The sequence below is a fragment of the Mytilus galloprovincialis genome, chromosome 6, assembly GCF_965363235.1.
Source record: "Mytilus galloprovincialis chromosome 6, xbMytGall1.hap1.1, whole genome shotgun sequence".
In the NCBI taxonomy this organism is placed as follows: domain Eukaryota; kingdom Metazoa; phylum Mollusca; class Bivalvia; order Mytilida; family Mytilidae; genus Mytilus; species Mytilus galloprovincialis.
Genome location: NC_134843.1, coordinates 28,525,229 through 28,547,658, shown reverse-complemented (window position 1 = coordinate 28,547,658; position 22,430 = coordinate 28,525,229). Strand labels below are relative to the sequence as shown.

Genomic DNA, 22,430 nt, shown 5'->3' with positions numbered 1-22,430 from the left:
AGCAGTCCACTATTTTTTTTTTCTAAATCGAGATCAAACGTTCATATTACGCAATAATGTCGGGTTCAGAGAGATGGAAAATCGTGATTGAAAACGGAAGACTTTGTGTAGAGGAAAATGGTAGATATTTTGAGGACATCGACAATGTTGGAACAACAAGAGAATTTGGAATTATCAAGGTGACTATCTAAATATTTTAGTAATTTACAATTTTGTTTGGTCAATTGTGGATAATAAAAGCCATCGGAAAAAAAACTACAAGCTCAACAAACTTGTATTGAAAGCAAATAAAAATATTCAAATCAAAATAATACATAAAAGTAAAGAGATACTTTTAAGTATAGAGTAGATAACTTTCTATTAAAAGTTGCATTTAACTTATATTAAGGACGTCACTAACACAATTAGTGTACTACATGTATACTATTGTTTCTTAAAACATTGTTTTGGAGTTGTAAACATAGGAAACTCCAAAAATATAAACTGAAATAGTAAAACTGTTTTCTTCTTCTGTATTGAATTACATCTTCAAATGTTAGGGCAAGTACATTTAGATTTTGAATTCCTTGACATCATGTCAGTGTTTCAAACAAAATCATTGATTGATCTTGTACATCTCTCTACATAAATATCTCAACTCTCGTTTTCAGAATGAAGTTTACTTTTATAAATGTTAATCCATCAATAAGCCGCATATTCTTTATTACATTTACTCTTGTGAAGTAACAACTGTTCATTTTATTGTGGAACGGTCATACAATTCACATTTGTTTTTATTTTAGACTTAACACAATATCAATCAATACATGTATATTAGTTTTCGTCAATACAGAAATACGACTGTTGGCTTCATGTTCAATGCGTGTCAACGTTCACAAAACACATGATGTTTTCTTATAATTTAAGGTTACATATGAATCTGGAAAAGCAAAAATGTATAGTTTGAAAAACTTATGCGAAGGTCTTGGTTTTGGGCCAGCTGTCAAGACTCGTTCAGGTTTTATGAAAATATGGGACTCATTGAAAGGTGAGAAATGTATTTAAAATTTGTGTGTTGTTCTTGTATCATGAGTACATAGTATATGTATGAGTATTCGCTTCTCTTGCATTCGTCATAACTCGGCCGATTCCGTACCTCCAGCTAAAGATAGAAGGAGAGTAGCGGTGACTCCGAGGATTGCCAACTGCTACTCTTGATTTTAACTTTTTGTCCGATATTCGGAATCCTCTAGTTTTATCCATGTAGTACCAATAAAAAAAAAACACTACCAACCCTTACTTTTTTATTCGTATTTTTATTACATATAGTTAATCTAGTCATTCATGAAAATCTTATACAATTCTTGTCATTTTTTCATAGTGTTTGAAAGAAAAAAAAGTACCAATTTTAAATGTGTGAGCATTCTAAGAGAGAATCATTTCCCGCCAAATTTTCAATTGATTATATCTTAAAAACAAAGTCGCGGAAATTATTTTTTCCTGCTTTTTAGCCTAGGTTCAGTTATTGATATACTATCAATTTATACCAGTTGATCAAAAAGCTAGTTATTGTCAAAAAGAGAAGCGAATATCCTTAATCAAACTAAGGCCTTAGTTGCTGTCGTATATATTTTAAACATTGACTTTTTGGCGATGTCAAGAGGCTGATATTGTTTTTAAAAAAATGACTACCATGAACAAACATTGATAATACCGTATTTCCATGACTAGTAATCCTCGCTCAAAACTCCGCTGGACCTCCTACGGCACCCGCTGGTACTTGTAGTTAAATATTTGATTGTATTCAACAAATTAATTTATGAACTGCATGTACGTGACGCTTATATACCAAATGGTCAATAATAATCATCCGTGTAATTTGCTCTATGGAATGTTTGTAAAATTTCAACGGAGGCAATGTCTTGGAATGATAATAACAATGAGCTTTTATTCGTATATTTGTTAAGTCTTTGTATGTGTTTTATTTCGTGATAGGAGGGGGAAAAGAAAAAAAGGTAAAAGGTGGTGGGTTATTGGCTGTCTTTGCCTACTACAATGTACTAGTGGGGTGCGTGTGAGTGCTTTTCTGTGTTTATTTGTCCAATTGGACTTGTCTTTTTTTTTACTGAAGAATATAACTGTAGCAAACAAGTTTTAACTATATAATTCTTTACAGCAAACGTAGACAATTATCAGCTACAGACATCTTCAACAGATAACACTGATCAGTCGGAGAACCAAGTTAATATGAATATTTCAGGTAGATGTGATTCTTTTAATACATATTTGATATTTACACACGCTTTCGCGAAATCAAGATACAGTACTAAAGTTATCCATAAATATGATAAAATTCGGATTGAAAAACTCTTACCATAACCAATAATATTAATTCATATTTTATGATTAAAAGAAGTTACTAGTATGCGTATGTGAGATGACAAGTAACGATTTCTAGAGGTCCTATTATCGCCGTATTACATTTACGAATATTTTTTTTTAAATTGCATCTTCACTTTTCCGCACAAAGCCCCTTTTGGATCAGCCACTGAAATACGATGTTCAAGGGGGGGGGGCGGCAATGTAATTACTGGAATGTAATAAAAATGCAGTTATGGAATCAAGAGCTGTGTAAACTTGAAATGCTATATCCGTACAATCTTCAACAATAATGGACAGGCCGTCTATACGTACAAAAGTTCAATCATTAAAAAGACGAGATACATTTGTACGATAAGGCCCGTTTTTTTGCCCCCCCCCCCTATTTTCTTATTTTTCAAAAACTGTTTTGGAAAGCTTTTTATCACGTTGAAGTTTGTTTGGATGAACTTCAAAACCATTAATTTTAGAAAATGGGTGAGATTACGGGGTTAAAAAGGTATCAAAAACGCCAAATGATTGTTTGCCATTGTTTCTTTAAAAAATCTAACACGCGCCGGCGTGACACGGAGAAACTAATGGCGATTTAGACAGCAAAAACTGTTCTTATGACATGACATTGGAATAAAATAAAATCCTGTGCCACGTTGGCGCAGGCACTTAAAAACTAAAAATTCGTTGTGCGGAAGACCTGTAAAGTGAATGATAATTACAATATTTGAATTATAAAAGGAAGTTTACCCACTCACCTCACCCAGTTGCTAGTATTAGTGGTTTTGAAGTTCATCCAAACAAACATTCAAACCTCAGGGAATATTCTAATATAAGACGTAGCTTTCTAAAACAGAATTTGAAAAATGAGAAAATAGGGGGGCCAAAAACAGGCCTTATCGTACCAGAATTGCCAGTTTTCCTGCCACACCGACTTCTTGCAACAGAGATTGTTTTTGTTTCTGTTATAATTAAGAGTTTGTTTTTTTTACTATTCACTGAATCATAATATGGGTCATGTGGTCAATTTTATTCGTTGAACTTAGATCTAAAGCATAAAACATGACGCGGACGTTATGATTTTGTTCGAGTATCCGGACAAAAATGATACAAGAAATTGGGTATCTGTTGAAGATTTTTTTTTTTACAAAACATACATTAAAATTAACATTATAATAATTGTGTTTGCAAAGTTCCATTCTATTGTTGTTACGAAACATCTAATTCAAGATAATGCCTTTTTTCTGTGAATAGATGTACCAGGAGGGGAGGATTTAACCAGCACTGACGACAACGTAAACACATTGGATAATGTGCAAAGAAAATCCTCGACGCCAATATCACCAGTCCAAAAGAAATTATTGTCACCAATGGACAGTTCTGAAGGTATTTTTTTAATCCTCCTTCTTGCAAACAATTGATCTGCTGCTTCGTAATACTAGTCATGTGAATTCGGCAAACAAAAATCAATAGTAAATAAGATATGTATGCAAGTAATATAAAATCTATTGCACTTAATATATATGCTTTTACAATAAAACTGGAAGAGACCAAGAACAAGTTAGAAATGTTAATGAACATTATTTACTATTTGAATAAAAACCATAATTACGATGCGAAAATTTTATGTATATTTTTCTTTTGCAACAGATGCATCGACAGTTGAAGATATTCTAGAACGTAGAGTGATTTCTTGCACTGAAGCGCATATAAATACAGAAGACGCTTCCGATAGCACACCAGTTACAGTGGAGCAGTCAATTTTGGACGATTATTTAATAGGTATGATATACCATCTTCATTCTCTTAATAGGCGCTACTCATTGTATGAAGTATAGAAACTTTTAATATTAACTTTTATAGCTGACTATATGTTGAAGGCCGTATGGTGACCTATATTTGTTAATTTGTGTCATTCGGTCTCTTGTGGAGGGTTGTCTAATTGGTTATCATACCACATCTTCTTTTTTATACTTGTCTGTTATTTTGACATCGCCAAACATGTTTTATCTCTAGTTGCTGTTTTTGTTTAATGACTATTTAAGAAAAATAATGTGCAAGTCTTAGTTTTGAACAAACTTGGGGATCGAACACACGATTACAAGGATCACTTCCAGAGGCAAGTCCTCCGAGGATGTTTTTTTTATTGCATATACGGGTACTGGAAACTATAACCATATCAAAGTTCAGAAATATTACTTTTACATCAAATGTTCAAACACTTGCTCATTAAATGAACAACATATTTTTTTTATATATTTTGAACTCGAAAAATTACAGCGCCCCCTTACGGTCATTGTCCTCCTGGGGTGATCAAAGTGATCGTAATATAACGACTGGATTATTCGGGTTATTTGAATTGTTGATTTTCCATTCTAAAGTGATAGCATTTGTTTTCTTTTAGGAGACGCATTAAAGGTACATATTCAGAACTTAGTTATACCTGCCGATGATCGCTGTTTTCGAAATCTGGACACGAAACATGCTCACTCTCTAAAACAATTTTATGAAAATCAGCAAATGTGTCATACAATTCTCATTGGCAACATTGTCAGCGATGTTACTACTGATAAAGGTAATTTGTCAAAGTTTCTTCAAGAACCTGGCAAAGTAGCAGTTGAAACTTTAGGTGGTAATCATACAAGACATGCGCTACAATGTTTATTCGCAAGCCAAACGAAGCCTATTAGCATGGTAACATGTCGGTTATACAACAAATTACCAGACGAGTTGGCGCTACAATTAGGGTATGAACACAATGCATCTAATACATTAGGAAAACCGACAAGTTTTGTTGATTTAGTAAAGATGTTTCGAAAAGAAGCAACAAAAATAGTAGGAGATACAGATATTAGCTGCATGCAAAGTAGTGAAGTAAAGCAATGGAAAGATATTATATGTACCATTCTAGGGATGGACAGAAAGGCGGAAGAATTTCATAACAAGTACAAGATTGTTTTAAAAATGGCAAAATCAAAGGATTCCGTATGGAGAAAATTTTTAGAATTCTGTTCCGCTTTCGAAATGAATGAAATTAGAAATGCTCCAAGAGGATCCTGAAAGGTTACACAGTTGAGAGATTTTTCAATGCTTTCTAGTGATAACCAAATACATATTTTGGAAGAAACTTTACAGACAAAAGACTGGAGAGTATTTAAGAGAGAAGTAGAAAGGTAAATAAATGCAAATCATGTCGTGTGTACTGTAAAAAAAAATTCACTGCACTACATGATTTTCTTAAATGTTGATTTTATATTTGTAACTTGGTTTGTAAAATATGCTTCATAAAAAAGGCATTCAGCATACATTTACGTTATATCGGGAATATTATTAAAAAAAAAGAACCGTGGTTTTCGTAATTTAATTCACAGTTTAAGGAATAATTGGAGCATTTCATCAACCTTGAGGAAACTCATTTGTAATATTATGATATTAAAAATGAGTTATGAATAAAGGAATGTACACACCAATTTTCAAAAATTTATCCCCTATAAAATTGTTCACGAAAACAAAACACAAAAAAAACACCTAATAAACACCAAGACAAGAATGAAAAAATGTACAGGCAATGTTAATGAGAGACAGCAACCAAACGACACAAATAAACTAAAATTATCTAGAGACAATACATAGCCTTACAAATATAGGCGGTCTCCATGCACTTTATCAAGCTCTTAATTTTCCATTATATACATCTTGTCAATAAGTTATACAAAGACTACCAAAGATCTTTCGTTTAGTCGAAATCCCCCCAAAAAATGTATTTATGAAATGTCAATCGCAAAGTCATCTCGTCAACCTTTTCGATAGGTCGGGTATTTGGTGGTTGATGTAGACTGCAGCCTTGTAATTTTGTAAACTTATGTTGTTTTTTTTTAATGTATAATTGGGCTAAAGTGCAATTTCAAAGATCTCATCGATATTTATGGTAATTAACCCACCTTTCATTTAAAAAAAAACCCCAACTGTATATTGTAATATTCAGAAAAGAGCTCACACTGTACTTATATCAGTAATGAAGTTACCGACTTAGATATCACTGGATTTATTTTGTAGTGTAAGTTCAGATCGAAAGAGAACAATTGGGAAAACGAAAGCAGATCCTTCAGATGTTGACAGAAAGATCAATGAAAAGTATGTTAGCACTTTAAACGAACATACATTATAAGTTTCATGTATCCATTTATGACAATATTTTTTTCAGTTTTATCATTTCACGGGATTTCCAAATATCATTAATTTTTATGATTGCGTACTTTAATGTTTGAACATCATTTGGTGCATTTCCGAACGTGCATCTAAATTATAAATTCCTACTGGCGGCACAAAACTGCCATTTTGATTTATTTTAGTTAACGATATTATTTCAAAACTGTCCTTTTGTTAATAACTGTTAAGAGATATTTTTTTTAATTTTAAGGTTTTAATTTGTTGATGAAACATTTTTGAATATTATATACTTGCAGACTCTCAAATTTCTGTTGCAAGCTGGTTTAACTGTAGTAATAAGGGAATAGTTCACTCCTACTCCATTACAAGCATTTAAAATGTGCCTTTGCTTATTTGAATTAACCCATTAAATTATTGAGCATTTCATTATATTTATCTAGTGAGTGTAAAATAAAACAACTGACTGCCGAAAGAGAAAAATTGGCAACTACTTCATCAACATTAAAATCAAAGTTGACAGAAGAACAAAAGAAAACAGAGGACTTCGAGACATTGTTGAATCAAGAAAGGAAAAAATGCAGTGCACTTGAAATTAAATTACAGCAACTGAGGAGATCAGAGAATGAACTCAAAGTTGTCTTGGATAAGCAGATTGATAAAAATGAAAAATCTAGTAATCTGCTACAAGTTGAAAAAACAAAATACCAAACCCTGGAAGAAATGTACAATAAATTGGTAAGTTGAGTATTCTGTTTTTTAGGGCTGTAATAGCCCTTTTGACAAAACGCTTATTATGTTGTTGATGATATATGGAATAATATTCTGCAACAGACTTACGATAGTTACCAGATCACATTAATGATGCATAAAGAGTTGTTCAATTGACCATGCAGTCTGCTGATCTTGATCTTGCATTACATAATTAATCAAACATATTTATCAGCTTAGAATAAATACCAGAGACACTGACAAAGAAAAATGGTTTATACAATAAACATCTTACATGTTATGTACTTGTATTTAAACATAATAAGAAAATATTCCTTATTCAAATGTTCTCAATACGCAAACTCTGAAAACAATGATGTTTTTACAGGAAGAAACAAAAGCTTGTTTAGAAAAGAAAGTTCAGGAATTTGAAGAATCTAGTAGATGTCAACATATTGAAAAACACAAAAGCCAAGTAGACACCTCTATTGTAAGTTTTATAACCTACGTATATATTTACCTTACAATTAAAAAAAAAATTCCTTTAATTTTTGTTAATTGTTTGTTCAACAAATGATATTAACTTTGTTGGTCTGAGTGAACGTAATTAACTTAAAATCGGAAAGATGTGTTGAGTTTCGTACGTAATTCTTCTTTCGATGTAAGTTACAAAATAATGTTGACCCCTGTGTTCATAATTTCTCATTTTTTTTAATTTGGTCTGATTCTGTTATTCATATGCATATGCATTTGCTTTGCAAATGAATGATTTTCATTGGATAATTTTATAGTTTTTCCTTTTTATTATATTTTATTTTAAATTTTAGTTCCAAAGTGTGTATCGTCACGTTTGTTTCATCAACTATTATCTATATTATAAGTTATATGGTACGCTACTGACCCCTACGGATCCATAGAGGGTTAGTAAAATCCATAGGGGGTGAGGCCGGAGGTCAGTAGTTAACCGTATAACGAATTTATCGGACGCTGGACTTTTTCTGCGGCGTTTTGTTGAAAAATAAACAATGAAACACAACAACATTAATAGATGACGTCGCCATTAACGCGTCATGAACCCCATATGAAACTTACTATAAACCCCATACGGTCTCATAGGGGGTCACCACGTGACGGCATTTAACCAATCACAACGTGATAATTCATCTGTGGTCCGATAACAGTCTATATCAAGTGTACGTTAGTAGAAGGGCATTACATGTATGTTTTCTGGTTTGTGCGTCCTTCCGTCTGTACGTTCGTTCGTTCGTTCGTCCGTCCGTTCGTCCCACTTCAGGTTAAAGTTTTTGGTCAAGGTAGTTTTTGATGAAGCTGAAGTCCAATCAACTTTAAACTTAGTACACATGTTCCTTGTGATATGATCTTTCTTATTTTTAAACCAAATTAGACTTTTGACCCCATTTATATGGTCCACTGAACATACAAATTAAAAGTGTGAGTTTCAGGTTAAAGTTTTTGGTCAAGGTAGTTTTTGATGAAGTTAAAGTCCAATCAACTTGAAACTTTTCAGGCCAAACTAGATCTTTTACCCAATTTCACGGTCCATTCAACATGGAAAATGGTAATGCGAATGGGCATCCGTGTACTTTGGATACATTCTTGTTCAATATAGATTTGTATATTAAGTTTGTTTGCTGTTAATGACTACATATTACTGTAACTGTCTGTGACGTGCCATTGTCTTTAGAAAACTTTTCATAATATCTCTTAAAAAGATATACACAACATATTTTTATATATTTACAGGTATCTGGTAGAGATTTGACTCCAAAACAAAAACTAAAAAATGACTGCAGTCACAGTGACAACTTAAACAAGAAGAAAAGAAGGATGAGTTCAAAGGTAAATAAAAGAATAAAAAAAGTGTACAAATAACTATAACAAAATCTCCGATTACAGAATAATTCTGGACAGTATTGGCGTAAATAGACAGTGGGCAAATTTGAACATTCTGGACATTTCTGCCTCTCTAAGATTTTTTTCTATCCAGAGCAATTTTGAAAAAAACATCTCAAAACTTGTGCTTTACTCCAAGTCTTTTTTAGCCATGCGGGCCATATAAGTTGGCAGGTGGGATCATAAGAAAATTTAAAAACAAAATACTCCAATGATGCGTATTGCCGAATTTAGATAAATCTGGCAATGTAATTTCATAGAAGATTTGCTAAAAGGTTTACAGATAACGACAATACATGTTGTACGATATTTTTAACCTACTTTTAGGACGAGTTTAACTGCTGGACAGGTGGAGACTAGTCGGCCATGTCTTTAAACCTTGTCAATCTTTCGGGTCTAGACACAAAGAAATACACGGTGTGGTATAAACTCTATCATATGTTTTGTGCAGTTGTAAGATGCTTATTTTTCATTTATTTTGTAGGAGTTTGAAGTTGGTACGTCTGTTGAAGCATTTTGGTATCCAGACAAGTGTTGGTATACTGCAAAAATACTAATGAAGACAGGAAAAGGTAAGTACTGTTTTATTAAAACAAAATTTGGAGGACAAATGTTATCAGATATAATATCAGACTGTACAAAGATAATTCTATCGTATAAAGAAATAAAAGTGGAAATGTTTTGTACTCAATCAACACATGTACATATAAGTTGAAAAATAATCATATTAGTAAAAGTTTTCAATTCATGGTAGCTATCCTGATGAAACAATTCAACAAAAAAGACTTGACGTTTATTTTTACAGAAGAACTTGTACTAAACTATCGTTTCAGTATATATTTATTTAATAAACTTTTTTAGTTTATGAACTTTGTTTTAAATCCATTTGCAAAGAGAACGCCAAATATTAGATTTACGGTAATACAGATTTTTTCAAAAGTACTACTTTTAGGCGTTGCATCGTCCTGAACATGCTTGTACTATTTCCTGATGGACGTACTTTTTTAGGCTTGTCACACTTTTTTTACGTTTTATAATGTTTTCTTTAAAATGAGCTAACTGCGAATGAGTTTTTTTTTTATAAAAAGGACTTCATAATGAAAGAAACAGTAGTTGCACCAGTAAACCGGTTAATCAGTTGATCAGTTAGGGTCAAACATTCAGTCAAACATTAAGTCACATTAAGTCTGGGTCAAAGTTAATAAGGTCAGGTCAAGCATATTTGACTTCACAAATCTAATACTTAATTTAACAAGGACCAGAGCAGAAGATATTGGCATGTTGTCATGTATTCTAAAACTAGGATTTATGACACTTAATCTATCTGAAAAAGTACCGATAAAAGCATTACATGCAATATAATATATAATCACACATACTCCTGTATTTATCAGTAATTTATATGGCCAGGGGTACTATTTTGAACCGACAAAAATACATCTTATTAATCGAAGTCAGTTACTCTTTACTAGTATCATTATACATGTAGTTTCAACATTCAAGTAAAATAGTCCACAATTTATTATTCATTAAGACTCAGATCTTTTAAAAAAAAATGATTTTTTTACAGGCTATGAAGTAAAGTATGATGTTGATAAATTTGTCAAAGATCTCCCTTTAAAGTATGTGAGAGCGGAAAAAAATTCTACAGAATAGACTGATTAGCTGAAACAAAGAAGAATGACCATCATTGGAGGAAAACTATGATGCACTTGCTAGCCAAAGTGGAGAAATATTTGACGAACATGTGTTTTTTGAATTATTATTGTTGTCCCTATAGAAATAATATAGATATTGTAAATGATGCGTAGTTGTTAATTATTGTCCTAGAAAGTATCATATAGCTTTACTCTGCGTAAGGAATTTACAGCAGTCATTGTGACAAAGATGGGGATTTCTTTATCATTTACACCAGAAATTTGCGAAAAACAAAAAGAAAGCAATGGAAAATACCAATAATAATCAGCCACGTTTTGATTCATTGTGCTTATTAATTGCATTTGAAGTTGGATGGTGATGTTTAATTGATAAATGATATGAAAATATCATTGACTTTAAGTGTTCTACCATCTTAGATGAAGCGAATTAGTATCTACAACGCATATTTCAATATTAAAGACAGATACATACGACCGGTTCACAAAATCGTTAGAAAAATAAATCTAATTTCAAATAAAGAGTTCCAAAGTAATATGCAATTTCAATGTAATTAATAGATCTGAAAAAAGAAACATTTATATGAAATTCATCTTTAAATAAATACTTCGACAGGTATGGTACACGTTTTTGTTTACCAGAAATATGCATCATTTCAGGGCCTTTTATTGTTGAAGATTCGGTATGGATTTTGCTCTTTTTTGAAGGCCATACGTCACAGTAAACCTATAGCTTTGTTATGTCATTTGGTCCCTTGTGGAGAGTTTTCTCATTCGCAATCATACCACATCTTCTTATTGAATATTTGAAAACGAAAATGTTACCGGTTGATTATGATATACATGTATGTACCTTTCTGATCTATGAACAAGTGAAACTGCGAGCTACTGCTCACTGATGATACCCCCGCCGCAAGTGGATAATATTAATAGTGTAAAAATATGCAAGTGTTCGGTAAACAGGAAGTTGTCGAGTGATGAATCTGAAAACGCATCACACGGTATAGCTGACTTATATAAATCCTGAAACCAAATTTCAGAAATCCTTGTATTGTAGTTCCTGAGAAAAATGTGACGAAAATTTTCAAGTTGGCTATCATGTGTAAAATCATACAAGTGTTCGGTAAACAGGAAGTTGTCGAGTGATGAATCTGAAAACGCATCGCACGGTATAGCTGACTTATATAAATCCTGAAACCAAATTTCAGAAATCCTTGTATTGTAGTTCCTGAGAAAAATGTGACGAAAATTTTCAACTTGGATATCATGTGTAAAATCATACAAGTTTTTTCGGTAAACAGGAAGTTGTCAAGTGATAAATCTGAAAACGCATCACACGGTATGGCTGACATATATAAATGTTGATACCAAATTACAGAAAGGGTGGATGTGTAGTTCCTGAGAAAAATGTGACGAAAGTTTCATGGGACGGACTGACTGACGGACGGACGGACGGACTGACGGACGGACGGACAGACAGAGGTAAAACAGTATACCCCCCCTTTTTTAAAGCGGGGGTATAATTAGTGTGATTAGAGTAACGTTTTCACGTTGTTCTTGGTCTAAGAACCAAAAAGCAATTTACGCATTATATTTTACATTCAATTTTGTTCTTGGTCTAAGAACCAAAAAGCGATATACGCATTATATTTTACATTCAATCTTGTTCTTGGTCTAAGAACCAGAAAAAAAAGAGATTGATACTAATTTATTTGATATCATTCGTTTAGTTGGTCTATGGACCAAAATCTGGTGGACAACAGCTCTATCATCTGCGTGAATGTAACATTTTTTTTTTTAAATTAGTTAAATATAAACAACTTAGCGCTGACGCCTGATGTCCAAAGTGTTTCTGTTTTTGGTCTCGAGACCAGACTTTTTGAAGCATAAACAGTTTTATGCAAGTAAATACAAATAACAGTTTGTTGTGTTGTTTTCAAATGATGGGTTCATGCTGGGATTCAGCCATACCAGTTTTATATTCAATGTGAGAACTTACCCGTTTTTTTATATTCTGGTCCAATGACCAAAATATGTATACACCGATCTAAAAATGATTCCAATTCTGTTAGACAAAACTGTTATAATTTATCAAAAAACAATTTGGGGAAATTTCAATGTCACTGCTAGTGATATATCAATGGTATGGGTGTTAGAATTTTCAAAATTATTCAAACTTTGCAATGAAGTCAGTTAAATATGTCGATCTGCATTGGTATTTTAACTAGTACATGTATGTATAATGGTTGACATTTTTCAAAGAGGAAAAGAATGCATTTTCCCTTTTAGAAATGGATTCAGTTATATATATATTAAAACTGACGAGAAAAGGTAACACACGGCCAGCAAAAGCTCTTTTTTTGAGAGCCCAGGTGGTCGTGTGGTCTAGCGGGACGGCTGCAGTGCAGGCGATTTGGTGTCACGATATCACAGTAGCATGGGTTCGAATCCCGGCGAGGGAAGAACCAAAAATTTGCGAAAGCAAATTTACAGATCTTATATTGTTGGGTTGATGTTTAGACGAGTTGTATATACATTATGTATACAGCCATGTATCACCATCATTGATGGCGATCCGATGGATACATCTGTTGTAGAGTTGTCACTGACTCAGACGTACTTATATATACATATATATATATATAGTCTATAAGAATCTACCAACAAGTAAACTTAATAGGTATTGAATCATCAAAATTGACAATACTACACAAACAGGAAAAATTATATGAGTCTAAAAGATTTTGTAACAATACCGATAAATAAATGGAAAACAAAACACTAAAAAGTGTTGAATATCATCGCACAAAGATGGAAAAACTGAACAGATGATATAAAGTATACAATAATTGCAAAGATTTTGGCTCAACAAATGGCCTTCTTCGGTGCAAAAGTTTTAACAATACTGATATATTATGTATAAGGTGTAAACATAGATCAGTAATAATACAGGTAAGTCTTGGTTGATTGATTTTAATCCAAAATCCTGAATATAATAATATAAACACTAGACTGTAAATTTAATTATTTCTTTCTATTAATTCCGTCTGGATGGAGGACACCCAGTGTTTTTATCCAAAACTTCTCTCTTTGCCTATTTTGCCATGTACAATCCTGTTCGATCACAAGGATCTTCATGTGATCAAAATCTTTCAGATTGTGATCTGGTAATCTGAAGTGTTGGCTAACCGGAATATACGGTTTTTTTGTGAGGTCACTCCTGTGGTCATTAAGGCGTTTGTGAAATGGCTGCATAGCTTCACCAACATATTGGAGACCACATCTAGGACACTCAAGAACGTAAATCACGTTTGAGCTTTTGCAGTTGACATTGCAGAAGATCTTGTATGTCTTTTCTGTGGTCTTACTGTGAAATGTTGATGAATGCTGCAATTGGTTGCAACATTTGCAGCGCTTATCCCCACAAGGTTGGCAATTACCTACAGTATGGTTAGGTTTGGAAAGGTCAGCACGGACAAGTATATTTCTCAGGCTGTTAGGTTGTTCGAAGGCAATCATTGGAGGCTCAGGAAAGGTTTTGGATAACTTGGAATGTTTCTCGATTGCCGTCCAATGATCACGAATGGTCTTGAAACTATTTGTCAGGCATGGATGGTAAGTGAGCACACATGGGATTCTTTTACTTTTCTTTTTATCTTTGTAAGTTAGCAGACTGCTTCTGGGGATGGATTCCGCTTTTCTAAAACTATTTTTGATGTTTTTGTTTTTATATCCCCTTCTTTTCAAATGTCCTTTGAACTGCCCCAGACGTTGTTTTGTGGTGTTTTCAGAGGAACAGATTCGCCTTATTCTGAGAGGTTGGCTGTATGGAATGCTCTTCGTGCAGTGTGGAGGATGGCAACTTTCAGGCGACAAGTATTGATGAGTATCTGTAGGTTTAGAGTATATATCTGTGTTTATACCTACAGAGAGGGTGCTAGATGTATAAAGGAAGTATTGTCAATTTTGATGAATCAATACCTATTAAGTTTACTTGTTGGTAGATTCTTATAGACTATATATACATATATGTATATATAAGTACGTCTGAGTCAGTGACAACTCTACAACAGATGTATCCATCGGATCGCCATCAATGATGGTGATACATGGCTGTATACATAATGTATATACAACTCGTCTAAACATCAACCCAACAATATTAGATCTGTAAATTTGCTTTCGCAAATTTTTGGTTCTTCCCTCGCCGGGATTCGAACCCATGCTACTGTGATATCGTGACACCAAATCGCCTGCACTGCAGCCGTCCCGCTAGACCACACGACCACCTGGGCTCTCAAAAAAAGAGCTTTCGCTGGCCGTGTGTTACCTTTCCTCGTCAGTTTTAATATATATATACAACTCGTCTAAACATCAACCCAACAATGTTAGATCTGTAAAAAAGCAAATTTACAGATCTAACATTGTTGGGTTGATGTTTAGACGAGTTGTATATAGATAATATGTATCTTACATTAATTTGCAGGATCCTTTAATATAGATAATTTAGCTGATCTGTAACAATAACATCTTCATGCCTTATATACCATGTACTGTAGTACGCCGCTAGATTAAAACTGACGAGGAAAGGTAACGCTATATCAAAATATAACTTCAATAGTCGTAGTGTTACCTTGTCACGGAAGGTGAATCTAGAGATAGACAAGAGACACGTGTTTTTTAAGCGTGTGTAGATGTCACCGGGATTCGAACCCATGCTACTGTGATATCGTGACACCAAATCGCCTGCACGGCAGCCGTCCCGCTAGACCACACGACCACCTGGGCCGTGTGTTACCTATCCTCGTCAGTTTTAATCTAGCGGCGTACTACAGTACATGATATATAAGGCATGAAGATGTTATTGTTACAGATCAGCTAAATTATCTATAGTAAAGGATCCTACAAATTAATGTAATATACAGTCACAGAAAATAATTATATTTATAAGTACGTCTGAGTCAGTGAAAACTCTACAACAGATGTATCCATCGGATCGCCATCAATGATGGTGATACATGGCTGTGTACATAATGTATATACAACTCGTCTAAACATCAACCCAACAATGTTATATCTGTAAATTTGCTTTCGCAAATTTTTGGTTCTTCCCTCACCGGGATTCGAACCCATGCTACTGTGATATCGTGACACCAAATCGCCTGCACGGCAGCCGTCCCGCTAGACCACACGACCACCTGGGCTCTCAAAAAAAGAGCTTTCGCTGGCCGTGTGTTACCTTTCCTCGTCAGTTTTAATCTAGCGGCGTACTACAGTACATGATATATAAGTGTCTAAGAATGTAACTTTAACACACTAATGAGTTTTATAAAATTAGTTTGTTATATTTTATATATTATTCACGCAATATTTCGCTAAACAAATTAGCTTCATCGGGCGTGTGCATCTATTTAGGTGAAATCGGATGCATGACAAAAAATATCTTTGTAGCTTGACGGCTACACAAAATTTGTGTAAAAGTTTAACATATTGATTGATGGGGTATATAAAACATGTTTTTGCCGTTTATTGTACATAACAATTTTTAAATCTAAACAAATAGTTGTTTTAGTTAAATAGAATGAAATTCATGATTTATTCCTTTGGTTTTGGGTAGAACTGTTTTTCATCCCTCTCATTAAGTCCATCAGGTTCAAGAGTACGTAGCTGATGCATCCAGAACCATTATCTCTGTTTTCTCCTTTCGGAGTCCCAATTTTGATTTACCTCAATTATTTGAAAGGTGATGTTATCAAAAGTATGTCCTGTTCTTAAGAGGTATCTCGTAATTGGACAGTTTCTTCCTTTTGTATAGAACGACCGGTGATTGTTAAGTCTGATGTTGAATGTAGTTTCTGTTTCACCAACATACTGCAGCTTGCAAGTTCCACAAGTAAGAATATAAATACTATTTTCCGTTTTGCAATTAGATGTAACATAGATGTTGTATCGATGCTTTGTTACTGTGCTGCTGAAAGAGTGGTCAGTGTTGGCGGCTTTACAGCACTTACTATTGCTTCTACCGCATTGTTTGTAACACCCAAATTTAGAAGTTTCTTGTTTCTTTACTTTTGATGTCACAAGTATGTCTTTGAGATTTTTGGGTCTGCGATAGGCAATAACAGGAGGTGATGGAAAAATTTCTTAAGTTGTTCTTTTTTAGCCATAATAGGTTTCACTTGACCTTGGCCAACTTTATGCCCTAAATAATCAACAGTGGCCTTACAAAATTCACTTTTACCAAGATTAATAGTCAAATTTGATTGTGACAATCTATCAAAAGTATCATACAACTGTGTTAAAGGCTGTTCCCAGCTATCACTACATACAATTAGATCATCAATTTAAGCATAACAACAGTTCAAATCTTTTATAACATTATTGATCATTCTTTGAAATGTAGCTGGTGCACTTTTCATGCCAAATGGCATTACAGTATATTGAAATAAGCCATCTGGTGTAACAAAAGCTGATATTTCACGAGCTCTCTGTGTCAATGGAACTTGCCAATAACCTTTCAACAAATCAAATTTGCTCACAAACTTTGCTTGACCAATGTTGTCAATACAATCGTCTATCCTTGGAATCGGATAGGAATCAGATTTTGAGACTGAATTTAGTTTTCTGAAATCAGTCACGAAACGAAAGGTTTTATCTGGTTTTGGCACAAGGAGACACGGCGAGCTCCATTCACTGTTACTCGGCTCAATAATATCATTGTCAAGCATATATTTAATTTCTTTTCTCATAGCTTCAAGTTTGAGTGGATTGAGCCGGTAAGGATGTTGCTTAATTGGAGAAGCATCTCCTACATCAACATCATGACAAACAGCAGTGGTTTTGTTTGGCACATCTGGAAAAAGATTTTTAAAAGAAAATACCAAAGTTTTTATTTCTTCTCTACGATCAAAAGACAGATGTGCAAGTTTTGAGTCTAACTTTGACAAAATTTCTGAATTTTTCTAACTGTCTCTTCCAGAGTTTTAGAACTAAAAGGTGGTTCAATTACATCTGGTTTGTCATGATTGTTCTCAAATTTAACCATGCATAAAGTGGCAACTGGTTTACTCTCACATTTATTAGTACGCTCAAAATATGGTTTTAACATATTAATATGACACACTCTGTTTTGTTTACGCCGACCTGGAGTTTTTACAATATAATTCAAATCATTGATTTTACTCTCTATTGTATAAGGACGACACTATTTAGCCTGTAAGGAATGTCCAGGGACTGGCAAAATACAAGTACCCTATCACCAGGCTCAAAAACTCTGTCCCTGGCATCTTTATCATACCATATTTTCATCTTGTTCTGTACATTTTTTAAGTTTTTCTGAGCAATTTGACAAGCAGTATACAATTTTTCTTTAAATCTAGATACATAGTCTAAAAGATTCAAGTCAGTATGTTCAGTAAGCCACTTTTCCTTAATCAATTTTAACGGTCCCCTTACAGTATGGCCAAATACCAACTCAAAGGGACTAAATCCAAGGGATTCTTGAACAGCCTCTCGGACTGCAAAAAGTAGAAAGTGAACTCCATGATCCCAGTCTCTGTCAAATTGAAGACAAAAAGTTCTAATCATGTTCTTCAATGTTTGATGAAAACATTCTAAGGCACCTTGAGATTCTGGATGGTACGCACTTGATCTATACTGAGCAATCCCTAACTGGTACACGACTTGCTGAAATAAACCTGACATGAAATTTGATCCCTGGTCGGACTGTATAGACTTGGGAAGTCCTACTAATGTGAAAAATTTGATAAGAGCTTTGACAATAGTAGGTGTCTTGATATTTCTAATCGGTATAGCCTCAGGAAAGCGAGTGGATGTACACATGATTGTCAATAAATAGGCATTTCCAGTTTTGGTCTTTGGTAAAGGTCCAACGCAGTCAATTAGAACTCTGCTGAAAGGTTCGTCAAAGGCTGGAATAGGCAGAAGTGGTGCTGGTGGTATTTTCTGGTTAGGCTTACCAACAACCTGGCATATATGACAGGATTTGCAGTATTCTGCAACATCATTTCTAAGTCTTGGCCAGTAGAAATGCTGCACGATCTTAAGGCAAGTCTTTCTTATACCTAAGTGTCCAGCCAAGGGGGTGTCATGGGCAAGACCAATAATTTCTTGCCTATAAACTTTAGGCACCACCACTTGGTATACCACTCTCCATTCCTCTTCTGGGGTAGCATCAGGAGGCCTCCACTTCCTCATTAAAATACCGTCCTGATGGAAATAGCATTCAGCCACTTTCTCTGCTTCCTCCTGTGGTTGAGCCCTCTTGCAGAGCTGAAGAACCTCAGGGTCTTTATTTTGTTCTTCCAAAAGGTTCTTTCTGTTTAATGAATGGCTGTTTATGTCTGGCCATGGCATAATTACATTCTTGTTAACATTAGGTGGTCTTATTATGGCCTTTTCTGAGCTACCAGGACCTTCAATGTCGGCTAGAAAAGTGTCAGAAAGGTCCATGTAATCAAACTGGTTTTCTTGCAAATCCTCATCTTGTTGTTTTCTAGCCATCGCCCTAGTTACAACACAAGCTGGATACAATTCATCTTCATCTTCAGATAATTTAACATCCACCACTGGTTCACTGGTAACAATTGGTTCAGCAACCACTTTGTTCCTGGCTAGATCATTTCCTAGCAATAACGTCACACCCTCAATGGGGAGAATAGGACGAACACCCACAATAACTGGTCCAGTTATCAAATCTGACTTCAGATAAATACGATGGAGAGGAACATCTATACAACCTAACTCTACACCTTGTAACAAAACGGAGGCACCAACAGAAGTCTTCTCGGACAAAGGCAACACACCTTCTAACAATAAAGACTGAGAAGCTCCAGTGTCCCGTAAAATTTTAATAGGCTGAAGAGTGGTATCATCAACAATGGAAATAAACCCATCAGACATAAAGGGTTTATATTCCTCCATGTAATCACAAAAACTGGACTTAAAAGCCTGACTCGCAGGACATTCCAACGTACTGATAATATAAGGTGTCGTACAAGCACTGGACTTCGGCTTATTATCTCGTTCATTCTTCTTCTGGAGTCTAAAACAATCAGCCATCAGATGACCATTTTTCTTACAATAAGCACAAATCAGTGACTTCTTCTCAAAAGTATCAAATTTTGGACTAGACATATTATAACTGGACTGACTCTTATTCTGTGCAACAGGCTTACTATCAGTACGCTCAGTGCTTTGATTTTTGTAATTTCCACTTGAAGTATTGACATTGTGACCCTTGAAACTTCTTTTATGTGAAAGGGTATAATTATCTGAAATTACAGCTGCATCATGTATTGTCCCAACAGTTTTGTCGTCTAAATGTGTTTTTAAGTCTAAATGAACACATTGTTTGAACTCTTCTAATAACATCAATTGTCTTAGGTTATCAAAATTGTTATCTGTTTCTTTGAAGTAAGCCATTTATCAAATAGATCTTCTTTTTCCCGAGCAAATTCCACATAGGTTTGTGAATCAAACTTTTTATAAGATCTAAATTTCTGTCTATATGCTTCTGGTACTAGCTCATAAGCTTTCAAAACTTCCTGTTTTACCGTGTCATAATCGGAACTTTTTTCTGATGGAAGTGATAGAGTATATTTCAGCGGCCTTACCCTCAAAAACACTTTGTAACATTGTAGTCCAATATGGCTTTGGCCAATTCAAATTATGAGCAATTTTCTCAAACTAAACGTATATTTTTTGCTGCATCAAAATATTCTGATTTCGGCTGGACTTTAGTGTTGCTTTCTTCCTTGACCATTTCAATTTTCATTTTCTCCATCTCTAGCCTTTCCTTCATTTCAAGTTCTTTTAATTTAAATTCATCTGCTTTTTCTTTTTTATCCATTTCCAACCTTTCCTTCATTTCAAGTTCTTTTATTTTCTCTGTCTCCTTCATTTCCAGTTCTTTTAATTTAAGTTTATGTTCTAATTCAAGCTGTTTTAATTTAAAGGCGTCAACGTTTTCGACCTTAAGATCAAGAGCCTTTTCACCTAAAATTTCTGCGTCCACTAATTTGTCTATAACCAAATTTTTTATAATTTGTTTTCTCATAGATACTCTAAAATCTCATTTCAGATGTTTAGCAAGCAACACTAATTCCTCCTTCTTTAAATTATCAAACCCCTCCAGGTCTGGCGTTTTCAAAAATTTACCGGCATCAAATGCCATTTTGTAGAATTTTGTTGGCTAGTTATAATAAAAATTACTAAACAAATTTTGAATAAGATATTTTCAGTCTCCCGGACGAGCCCCCAATTTCTGTGTGTGTTACCTTTCCTCGTCAGTTTTTAATCTAGCGGCGTACTACAGTACTACAGTACATGATATATAAGGCATGAAGATGTTATTGTTACAGATCAGCTAAATTATCTATAGTAAAGGATCCTATAAATTAATGTAATATACAGTCACAGAAAATAATTATATTTATAAGTACTGTTACGGCCAGAAATCGCCTTTAAATTATAGCCAACAAAAGACACAAATCAATAATAAAATTTAACAATATTTATTATGCAAAAGTTTACAAGAAGTATTACACAAATATTTTTGTCAACTTAACTGTCAAAATATGCATCCAATCTTTTATCTTTGTCTGTATCCGGATATCTTTCGGAATCCAATCTGAATATTACGGTCACAATCCAGTATGATGTTGTTTGTAGAATAAAAGTGTCAATCCAAAGGCTATGAATATTAATGTCTATCGATGTCTAAGTCCAAATCCAAGAGTGAGTGTTTAACTTTAGTGTCTGTATATATATAGTTGTCATGGAAGATTCTAGAACAGTCTATAATGGAACATCCTAGAAAGTTACAATAGAAGTTTCTAGTAAAATGTAGAAGTTTATATAACGCATCTTTTATTAGGACCATTCTGGAAAGTTCCAATCATTCTGTAATTGTTCCAGTGATTTCTAAACTGCACAGTTCTAAGATTATTCTGTAAACAACTATCAGGCCACACAACACAAATCAGGCCAACATAAATAAATACAATAATTACAATATCATAACAGTACGTCTGAGTCATATAAACAAGTCTAAATTGAAAACTATATATTCACACTCTTGGTGTTGAGGTCAGATCTTCTATGTATTGCGATGTTATTTTTTACTTCTGACATATTTATTTAAGGACCAGTATTTTAAAACAAATAAGTAAAAGCATGTTGCTTTTATTCGAAGGCAATATATTTAAAGTTTCTATGAAGTATTAGAAAAAAACAGCTCTACATAATCAATTTGAACTCACATGCAAATTTCTTGTTTTGTTGTTCCATTCCGAGTTTTCAAAACTAATTTTAGTGGTCTTGAGAAGGTGTGGCGTGTCACATATAAAGTATAAATTTGTCAGATTGAATGGATTAACTGTTTGGTGACACATACTAAGTATCATGGCCATTGCCGTGATACCTATAGAGTTTCTTGTTCGGTGTTGCACCATCACAGATTAAAGCCCTTACTTTAAAACCATGACCCCCCAATAGGCCAACCCCTATCCATACTGAAACAAACAGTTGCTCACTGCTAAATCCTTTGCATGGGTAGTGGGCTACTACACATTCTAAACGGCTAAATATTCCTCTTATCGTTAACGCTAAAAT

General features: G+C 34.0%; 2 protein-coding genes across 2 annotated transcripts; both read left to right on the top strand.

Annotated features, from left to right (window-relative positions):
* Positions 1-34: 34 nt before the first annotated feature.
* LOC143078078 (uncharacterized) lies at positions 35-7,258 on the top strand. Its single transcript, XM_076253063.1, has 8 exons — positions 35-179; positions 907-1,027; positions 2,156-2,239; positions 3,604-3,735; positions 4,000-4,131; positions 4,754-5,522; positions 6,406-6,483; positions 6,960-7,258. The coding sequence occupies exons 1-6, from the start codon at positions 57-59 to the stop codon at positions 5,407-5,409; spliced, it is 1,248 nt and encodes a 415-aa protein (XP_076109178.1). The 5' UTR covers positions 35-56; the 3' UTR covers positions 5,410-5,522; positions 6,406-6,483; positions 6,960-7,258.
* Positions 7,259-7,585: 327 nt separating this feature from the next.
* LOC143078077 (uncharacterized) lies at positions 7,586-10,945 on the top strand. The gene is made up of 4 exons (XM_076253061.1): positions 7,586-7,717; positions 8,992-9,087; positions 9,626-9,713; positions 10,712-10,945. The coding sequence occupies exons 1-4, from the start codon at positions 7,601-7,603 to the stop codon at positions 10,795-10,797; spliced, it is 387 nt and encodes a 128-aa protein (XP_076109176.1). The 5' UTR covers positions 7,586-7,600; the 3' UTR covers positions 10,798-10,945.
* The last annotated feature ends 11,485 nt before the right edge of the window (positions 10,946-22,430 follow it).

Bases quoted from the DNA above. Each gene is read 5' to 3' on its own strand.
- LOC143078078 (XM_076253063.1), top strand. From the start codon at position 57: ATGTCGGGTTCAGAGAGATGGAAAATCGTGATTGAAAACGGAAGACTT. The intron at 1,028-2,155 runs GTGAGAAATGTA...AATTCTTTACAG, and splicing joins AATATGGGACTCATTGAAAG to CAAACGTAGACAATTATCAG. The intron at 2,240-3,603 runs GTAGATGTGATT...TTCTGTGAATAG, and splicing joins AGTTAATATGAATATTTCAG to ATGTACCAGGAGGGGAGGAT.
- LOC143078077 (XM_076253061.1), top strand. From the start codon at position 7,601: ATGATGTTTTTACAGGAAGAAACAAAAGCTTGTTTAGAAAAGAAAGTT. The intron at 7,718-8,991 runs GTAAGTTTTATA...ATATATTTACAG, and splicing joins GCCAAGTAGACACCTCTATT to GTATCTGGTAGAGATTTGAC. The intron at 9,714-10,711 runs GTAAGTACTGTT...ATTTTTTTACAG, and splicing joins ACTAATGAAGACAGGAAAAG to GCTATGAAGTAAAGTATGAT.